Source organism: Pituophis catenifer, unplaced genomic scaffold (assembly GCF_029215685.1).
Source record: "Pituophis catenifer annectens isolate HBS135680 unplaced genomic scaffold, rPitCat1.0.hap2 SCAF_15, whole genome shotgun sequence".
NCBI lineage: Eukaryota > Metazoa > Chordata > Lepidosauria > Squamata > Colubridae > Pituophis > Pituophis catenifer.
Genome location: NW_027256895.1, coordinates 15,353,691 through 15,363,638, shown reverse-complemented (window position 1 = coordinate 15,363,638; position 9,948 = coordinate 15,353,691). Strand labels below are relative to the sequence as shown.

At 42.5% G+C, this 9,948-nt stretch overlaps 1 protein-coding gene across 1 annotated transcript; it reads left to right on the top strand.

The window, feature by feature from the left end:
- The first annotated feature begins 930 nt into the window (after positions 1-930).
- LOC139324418 (vomeronasal type-2 receptor 26-like) lies at positions 931-9,601 on the top strand. The gene is made up of 3 exons (XM_070954131.1): positions 931-1,078; positions 5,958-6,044; positions 8,700-9,601. Exons 1-3 carry the CDS (start codon positions 931-933, stop codon positions 9,599-9,601), a joined length of 1,137 nt encoding a protein of 378 aa, XP_070810232.1.
- Positions 9,602-9,948: the final 347 nt, after the last annotated feature.

Here is a 9,948-nt window from a genome sequence, read left to right as displayed (position 1 = left end):
GCGTATATTTTCCCCTTTTAGAAACTTCTATTGTTTGTCTGATCTAGCTACAACTGTTAGCTACAACGCATTTGGGGATCACCTGCTGTCTGCTCTATGCTTTGTGGTTGATTTTCTACATGATGTCAACTTTCCTTTCATACTGTTCAGAAAACTTGGCTTCGTTTCTTAAATATCTCATTATTATCCAAATTCTAGTGTCACTTAATAATATATTTATTTTATTTGTGGGGTTCACTTTCATATTATCCATTTGTAGTGATTTATCGGAAGCAATTAAATTACATCCTTCTTTTGTCCTGAAAAAAAACCAAAACCCTATGAATTGTAGACTGTTGGGGGCAATATGCTATTTAGTATACTGTCTTTGGTGTAAGCCGCCCAGGGTCCTCGGAGAGTGGACGGCATAGAAATATGAATAATAAATAAATAATAAATAAATGTTTAGCTTAGCAAAGACAGACCTGGCAATTGCTGCAATATAGAGACCACGAGTTATCCTTTAGATAAATGATTCTCTGATTAATTGAATTCCATGCATTAAGTGAATTATTTTTTATTAGGAAACAATATCTGCAATCTTATTCAGGAGGGGGGAGCGGACCTGGCAGGTATCACGGAGACTGGTTGGGCCAGGAGGGGGGAGTGCCCCTCGTAGATATGTGTCCACCAGGCTTCGGTGCATTCCATCAGCCGAGAGCTCAGGGCAGGGGCAGGGGTGTGGCGGTTATTATAAAGGAAGGTCTTGATCTGAGGGAGACCACTGTGCCACAGATAGCCGGATGTGAGTCCCTTTTTGTGAAGTGGGGCTGTGGAGTACAGATGGGCTTGTTGATCATGTACCTGGCTCCCTGACGCGTGGCAACGGCCCTGCTGGAGCTGCTCAACATCATAGCTGAGGTGGTGGTTGGTACCCCCAGACTTCTAGTCATGGGGGATTTCAACCTGCCATCCATTGGTGAAATGTCTGAGGTGGCTCGAGAGTTCATGGCTTCCATGATGGCCATGGACCTTACTCAGTTAATTCATGACCCTACTCACACGGGTGGATACACTCTGGATTTAGTTTTTGTCTCTGGTCAGTGGTCGAGTGGCCTTAATACAGGGGATATAGTCATCGAACCCTTGTCATGGTCTGACCACTCGCTCCTTCGACTAGACTTTCTAACCGCTGCACCCCGCTGCAGGGAGGCGGAACTGACTAGGTGGTTCTGCCCCAGGCGCCTGATGGATCTGATAGGTTCCAGATGGAGCTTGGGCCATTTCCTGACACTCTGGCTCATGACTCGGCTGAAGACCTAGTGGCCGCCTGGGACAGTGCGGCCGCTGGGGCTTTGGACCGCATCGTGCCTTTGCGGCCTCTGACCTGGCACCAAACTCACCTAGCTGCTTGGTTCTCCGAGAAGCTGAGGGAGATGAAGTGCCAGAAAAGACACCTGGAGAATAGTTGGAGGACCAGCCGCTCCGAATCCAACCGAACACTGGTGAGGTCTCATATTAAGACCTACCTAGTGGTGATAAAAGCAGCAAAATCTAGCTATTTTGCCACTCTTATCGCATCATCAGATAATCGCCCAGCTGCCCTGTTTAGGGTGACCCGCTCCCTCCTCCATCTGGAAGCGCGGGATGATCCCTTGCAGGGTTGAGCTGAGGACTTTGTGCAGTATCTGCATGACAAGATCGCTCAGATTCGGGAAGGCCTGGCCTCTGACTGGGTAAATCCAGACGGGATGACTGGGCAGGTCTTGAGAATGTTATCTGGGAGGAGTTTGATCCTGTGGCTCCCGAGGACGTGGACAGGATCCTGGGATGGCTGAACGCGACCACATGTTTATTGGACCCGTGTCCCTCCTGGTTGGTGCTGGCTTCCCGGGAAGTTATATGAGGCTGGCTCCAGAGGATTGTTAATGCCTCTCTGGGTGAGGTTGTCTTGCCGGCCGCTTTGAAAGAAGCGGTGGTGAGGCCCCTCCTCAAGAAGCCCTCTCTGGATCCAGCTGTTTTGGCTAACTATCGTCCAGTCTCCAACCTTCGCTTCGTTGCGAAGGTTGTTGAGAGTGTGGTGGCGCGGCAGTTTCCCCAGTACCTGGATGAAGCTGTCTATCTGGACCTGCTCCAGTCTGGCTTCCGGCCTGGGCACAGCACGAAAACGGCATTGGTCGCATTGGTGGATGATCTCTGGAGGGCTCGGGATAGGGGTTGCTCCTCTATCCTGGTCCTGTTAGATCTCTCAGCGGCTTTTGATACCATCAACCATGGTATCATGTTGCACCGGTTGAAGGGGCTGGGGGTGGGGGGCACCATTCTGCAGTGGTTCTCCTCCTACCTCTCTGACCGGTCACAATCTGAGTTGACAGGGGGGCAGCGGTCGACCCCGAGGCACCTTGCTTGTGGGGTGCCACAAGGGTCAGTCCTCTCACCCCTTCTGTTCAACATTTATGTAAAGCCGCTGGGTGAGATCATCTGTGGCTTTTGGGTGGAGTTCCATCAGTACGCTGACGACACTCAGCTGTACATCTCCACCCCAGGCCATCCCAACGATGCCCTTGAAGTGATGTCCCAGTGCCTGGAAGCCGTGCGGGCCTGGATGGGGAGAAACAGGCTCCAACTCAACCCTTCCAAGACCGAGTGGCTGTGGCTTCCAGCGTCCCGATATAGCCAGCTGGTGCCATCGCTGCTATTGGGGGCGAATCATTGGCCCCCACGGAGAGGGCTCACAACTTAGGCGTCCTCCTGGATGCACAGCTGTCTTTAGAAGAGCATATGACGGCCGTGGCCAGGGGGGCTTTCTATCAGGTTCGCCTGATACGCCAGTTGCGTCCCTTTCTGGATCAGGACTCCCTACGCACAGTCACTCAAGCACTCGTCATTTCCCGCCTGGACTACTGCAATGCTCTCTACATGGGGCTCCCCTTGGGATCCACCCGGAGGCTACAGTTGGTCCAGAATGCGGCCGCGCAGGGGATTATGGGAGCAATGGGGCGCTCCCATGTGACACCTCTCCTGCGCGAGCTGCACTGGCTTCCTGTGGTCTTCCGGGTGCGCTTCAAGGTGTTGGTGATCACCTTTAAAGCGCTCCATGGCTTAGGGCCGGGGTATTTGCGAGACTGCCTTCTGCAGCCAATAGCCTCCCACCGGCTGGTTCGCTCGCACAGAGAGGGCCTCCTCAGGGTGCCATCGGCCAGACAGTGCCGGCTGGCGACCCCCAGGGGGAGAGCCTTCTCTGTGGCGGCACCAGCCCTCTGGAACGACCTACCCCCTGAGATACGCACGATATCAGACTTTCAGACTTTTCGTCGGGCCCTAAAAACACACTTATTCCATCTAGCTGGGCTGGCTTGATCCCGTCCTCTCAGTTTTAATTGATTCGGTTTTAATTTGGGTTGTTTTAAATTATTTGGGCCAAAATTATTTAATTGTTTTTAAATTGTTTTTTAAATTTTGTATACAATGTTTTATTTTGGCTGTGCACCGCCCTGAGTCCTGCGGGAGAAGGGTGGTATAGAAATACAATACAATAAAATAAATAAATAAATAAATAAATAAATAAATAAATAAATAAATAAATAAATATGACTGCTTTAAAATGTTCCTTTGCAATTTATGAAAACTGCATGTTACCTCTCTAGAAAATGATGCTTTATTTGGCTAATTTGTATATTATGTCATTCACTAGTAATAAAATGTATGGTTCTGCAATATACAGCACTTGCTAATAATATACACAAGCTATAATTGAAATCATACCTGAATTATTACTTTTAATTATGTTACTGACTGTGTATAAACTGATTTAATGCTTCGTTTGCTAAACTGTTAATATCCATTACAGTAGCCTACTGAAAGTTTTGAGGGATGCTTCAATACAATATGGATGCTGATCTAATTAAATGCATTTCCATCATTTTAACTTTTTCATCCCCCTTTTTTAAAGCTCCACCACTTTCTGCAAAGCGTATCATTTAATAGCAGTACTGGAGAGAAGATTTCTTTTGATAACAATGGAGAAATGGTTGCAGGATTTGGTGTTATAAACTGGATCACATTTCCAAACCAGACGTTTTTTAGAATCAAAGTTGGACAGATAGAAGCAGGAATGGATTCCGACAGACTGTTGACTGTTTCTGAAGAGAAGATCATTTGGCCCAACCAGTTTAATCAGGTGAGGTTCATCTCATTTCAAAATATGTTGGTTCCATTTTATTCTGGCTATTGTTGAATATTCTGGTTCATAACTCAGTAGAGAGCTACCTGTTCCCCACATTCTAAAGTCTGTGCTTCTGAACCCTTTTTAAATTTTTGCTTTGTAAATGTCCTATTGTAGAGCAACCATGATTTTAATTTCAGTTCCAACATTCTGTCTCTCCCTCTCTCTCTCTCTCTATCAGTGTGTGTGTGTGTGTGTGTGTGTCTGTCTGTCTGTCTCTCTCTCTCTCTCTCTCTCTCTCTCTCTCTCTCTCTCTCTCTCTCTCTCTCTCTCTCTCTCACACACACACACACACACACACATACACACACACACACACACACACATATTATAGTAAAATATTAATTGATCTTCCCTGAAGTACACCTTCATGATTTTAGGTTTCACTAAGACTCAGGAAAATCTATTAGAATTTGTGGTGTGAGTTATAAACCATTGTATCTCTCTCTGTATGAATTTTCTACATTTCCGTAAACTTAGAAAATTCCATTTCTTTAACAGAAGGACATTTAAAGGTGGATCTCCCAAAATTTAATAATCTTTCTGTGCACATTTTCTTTATCTCAATTTAATAATCTGGGATTGTACAACCATATGGCTGAGCAAAATTGAGCCAATACCAGTCCTTCCCTCCAAGTTGGCTAATTACCATCTCTAAAAATGTTAGGGATAATAAATCAGTATATATATATATTTAGTGATTGCACTAATTTTGAAATCATTCTCCATTATGGAGGCATTTCTAGTGGCATCTTGGATATATTATTTTCTTATTTTCCAATCAAAGTTAACTCCCTCCTGATGCCTGTAGAAAATACATCCCACAGACACTCTGAAATGGTTTCTACTAATTTTGACTTATTCCAAATTGCATATTTGTTGCTCTTTTAGACAGTGACACTGCTAGGACAGAATTGGACAGAGAAATTAAGCCCATACACAACAGTGTTGGATAAAATGAGGACAAAATATTGATTATTATATTCTGAATCTTAAAATTATGTACTTTGCTTTGCTTTGTTTTGCTTTTAATTTATATGCCGCCCTTCTCCGGAGACTCAGGGAGGCTTACAATGCGTTAAGCAATAGCCTTCATACTTTTGTATATTTATACAAAGTCAGTTTATTGCTCCCACAATCTGGGTCCTCATTTCACCTACCTTAGAAAGGATGGAAGGCTGAGTCAACCTTGAGCCTTGGCGAGATTCGAACCCTGCAGTAATTGCAAGCAGCAGATGTTAATAACAGTGCTTTTAGTCCACTGTACTACAGGCTCATAAACTGGGTGACACCTAATTATTCTTAGTGTAAATTCCGCACTTTAGGCTAAATGAGATATTGAATAAATGCATACATAAAGAACTAAAATCAAAATGTAATGGAAATACACCAGTATTATAGTTAAAAAAGAACAAGACCTTATATTCATTATAAGTTCAGCTTGATTCTAGAGGGTTCTAAACTGACTAAAACAATAAATATGATGTCCTAAATTTGGTTTCAGCTAGAGTCATTAGAATATTCTGGAAAACCATTTCCTTCTATGTTTGATGACAGATGACAGTTCGGATTTCAGTTTTATGTTCACACGTCAGGTTTTCCTCTCAGAGAATGGAGAACTGCCATGCATTCCCAGATATCTATAAACTTTACAAATACAGAATTTGAAAGTTATTTTCTACATAACAAACTATCTTTTTCATTCTTGCAAAGGAACGGCCTCTTTCACTCTGTAATGAAAAATGCCATCCAGGTTACAGAAAGACCAAAATTGAAGGACTATCATTTTGCTGCTATGATTGCACTCTATGTCCAAAGGGGAAAATTTCAGACCAGACAGGTAAAAAGAGGAATTGGGGGGGGGAGCAAGAAAGAGTAGAGAGGAAGGAAAGGAAGGAAGGAAGGAAGGGAGGGAGGGAGGGAGGGAGGGAGGGAGAGAGAGAGAGAGAGAGAGAGAGAGAGAGAGAGAGAGAGAGAGAGAGAGAGAGAGAGGGTGGGTGAGTGAGTGAGTGAGTGAGTGGGAGTGAGTGAGGGAAACATTTGATACAGGGACACTGGATGCTGGCAGAGATTTTCTTATATTTTCTCAATTCAACAAGAAACTGGATTATAAAAATAGGAGTAGGGAAAAATCAATTTACAAAAGCAATTCTAGTACTTAGAAAAAGCGTTCAAAGGTGAAGTTGATTATGCATAGGTAGGGATTCTCCTTTACTACATGTGCAGAAGCAGAGGTCAGACAGTAACCTTACAAAGATGCTTTTACTTCTATTCCTAGAATGTGTAGATCTTGAATTGGGCTAAATTGTCGCTTCTCTCTCTGTGATTGTAAAGATTTAACAGGCCAGTAATTCACAGCTCCCTTCCCCATAACACCTCAGTCAAGAGGGGCTAGGAGTTCCAGTCCCTAAATGTGGTGATAAGATGGAGGAATAGCAAGAAACTGATACAAATCTTGAAAGATGGAGTCTTTGGTATGGGAATTACTGGCTATAACCTTGGGGATATCCTTGCCCTAGGAATTGAAGACTGGCCACTTTAAATGGTGTTTCATGCTCCCAAAAAGAATAGACATGTAGTTTTGATATTCTGTTACATTTATTGATGCTACTGGAGGAACAAATAATTGCTATGGCCAGGAGCATCTATTGACAGCTATTTTTTGGTATGCCAATCAGCATTATTACCATTGTTCAGACCCTAACGTATGACTCTAATGTGCTCCATTTGGGTCTTGTTATCCAATGGATTCAAAAGATGTAGACAATGAGGACCAGATTTTTGTGTGGATAGCTGTTCAATGAACTGTGGTGGTGCAGTGCTTAGAATGAAGTATTGCAGGCTAACTCTGCCCACAGACAGAAGTTCGATCCTGACGAGCTAAAGTTGACTCAGACTTCCATCCTTCTGAAGTTGTTAAAATGGCAACCCAGATTGTTGGGGAAATATGCTGACTCTGTAAACCACTTAGAGATGGCTGTAAAGCACTATGAAATGATATTTAAATCTAAGTGCTATTGCTATTTCTATGATCGTGCAGTTAAGTATTGTACCTTCACTCTTGAACTGATAAAAGGTACCTGGAGAAAGTTTTCTCCTCCTCTTATTGTTAATCTTATTCTGACCTAAACATTTTTACACATAAATGTATTCAGTGGAGGGATTCAGCTGGTTCGGGCCAGTTCAGGCGAACTAGTAGTTAAATTGCTAGCTGCCCCCGCCCCATCCAGGAGTCCCCACGCACCCTATTTTGGCTCCCAGGTAAGTGCAGGGACTAGGCCCAAAATGAGGCATGGGGTGTTCCACCCCCGTGGCCCGTTTTCAGTCCCAGAAGACTTCAGGACGGACTACTAGACCCAAAGTCTAGGGGGGGGCAGCTCATCCCCCCTTGTGGTCCATTTTTGCTCCCAGAAGGCTGGAGGGAGGCCTCCTAGATCCCAAATAGGGCATGGGGGTGGCACATCCACCCTCCCATGGCATATTTTTGCTCCCAGGGGGGGTGCAGGAAGCCAAGTGCTGCCTGTCACACTCCCTGGCCACATCCACCATGGACACGCCCACCTAGCTGGTCATTAGGGCAGAGAACCAGTTGTTAAATTATTTGAATCCCACCACTGAAAGTATTGGAATAAGCCCCTCAACCTTCTATTCAATGATTCAAATTTTATTTATTTATTTATTTATTTACTTATTTCTTTACTTACTGATTTATTTATTTATTCATTTATTTATTTCTTCATTTGTTCATTCATTATTTATGGATTTATGGATTTATGGATTTATGGATTTATGGATTTATGGATTTATTGATTTAACTTACATGCCAGGCATATCACCTCCAGGTGATCTAGATAGCTTATAATCAATAGAAACAATATGAACTATTAAAACAATACATAGTAAAATTGCTTTGAAATTGACAAAAATGGAAGGAAGGGAGTAGTATGCGCAAAGGGAGAGGGTGGAGTCTTAACTTAGTTTATTAATCATCTCCAGAATGAGATGCCTCCATACAGTGCGCAGGTTCTACATTTTCTACAATTCAGACAGATTCACCTGGAATATCTCAATGATTCTTGGAAATTTCATTTCCATTGAAGAACTAACTGAAGAAGAAGTATCAATTCCAAAAGATATATGCACACACAAACATATAGATCACATATTTCAGTATAATTAGGAAAATACTAATATTGACCAGAGAAATTATTAAGATCAATACCAAGAAGGAAGGGAGGGAAGGAGAGAGGAAGGTATACAACTATAATTTATCTAAGATAAATATACTGGTATGTAATACAAAATAAAAGGCTTTCCTAGCAATATTTGACAACAATGTGAACTTTAGTATGAAACCTAGGCCAAGAACAATTAGTTTCATTGAAGTTCAATCATAACAGTTACTAACATGGTTTATATTCATACCATCATCTACAAAAAGAACTCCAAGCTTTCTGGTATATTTTGATTTAAATATAAACATTTGGTTTTCCAGATATGGATGATTGCTTCCAGTGCCCAGAAGATCAATATCCAAACAACAACCAGGATTTATGCGTGCCAAAGCATGTAACTTACCTATCCTTCAAAGAACTATTGGGGGCCGGCTTAGCTACATCAGCTCTTGTGCTTTCTTTTATCACAATACTGGTGTTAGGAATCTTCTTGACTTACCACAACACTCCCATCGTCAAAGCCAACAACCGCAGCCTCTCCTACACCCTCCTCATTTCCCTCCTCCTCTCCTTCCTTTGTTCTCTGCTGTTCATCGGTCGACCAATGAAGGTGACTTGTCTCCTTCGACAGACTGCTTTTGGAATCATCTTCTCAGTGGCTGTTTCTTGCATGTTGGCCAAAACCATCATTGTGGTTCTTGCTTTCATGGCCACCAAACCAGGATCAAGGATGAGGACATGGGTTGGGAAAAGACTGGCCCTTTTCATTGTTCTTTCCTGTTCTCTTGTTCAAAGTACCTTTTGTACTGTATGGCTTGGAACTTCTCCCCCCTTCCCAGATGTAGATATGTGGTCCATAAGTAGTGAAATAATTATAGAATGTAATGAAGGATCTGTTGCAATGTTTTATTCTGTTTTAGGGTTTATGGGTTTCCTGGCTATAGTCAGTTTTATTGCAGCTTTCTTAGCTAGGAAGCTACCAGACACATTTCAGGAAACCAAGTCAATTACTTTCAGCATGCTGGTGTTTTGCAGTGTCTGGTTGTCCTTTGTGCCTGCCTACATAAGCACCAAAGGAAAATACACAACAGCTGTGGAGATCTTTGCCATCTTGGCCTCTAGTGCTGGGCTCCTGGCTTTTATCTTTTTCCCAAAATGTTACATCATTATAATTAGACCAGATCTTAATAAAAGGGAGCAATTAACAAAAAGAGTGAATTAAACTATATTTTCAACTTTTTTTGTTTCCTCCACTGGTGGAAATGCAACGGTATGCAGCATTTAAAATTCTACTTGACATCATAATGCTAGATAAATGTAATCCATCTATGGACTAATGAATTAAAATTTATTTTGAACTATAGTTTGAAATATTTTTTTTTTAATAAAAGGATGTATCTTTGGTATTTGACTCCAGATGGATTAGTGAAAATTTATAGTGTTGGAAATGTAAAAGACAATGAACTAGATGGTTTCATGAGAGACGGGAGGTCATTTTTGGACTTTCTGCAAATTATATATATAGTAACTGATGGTTAACAGAGAGATTTGAAGATTAGTATAATGTTT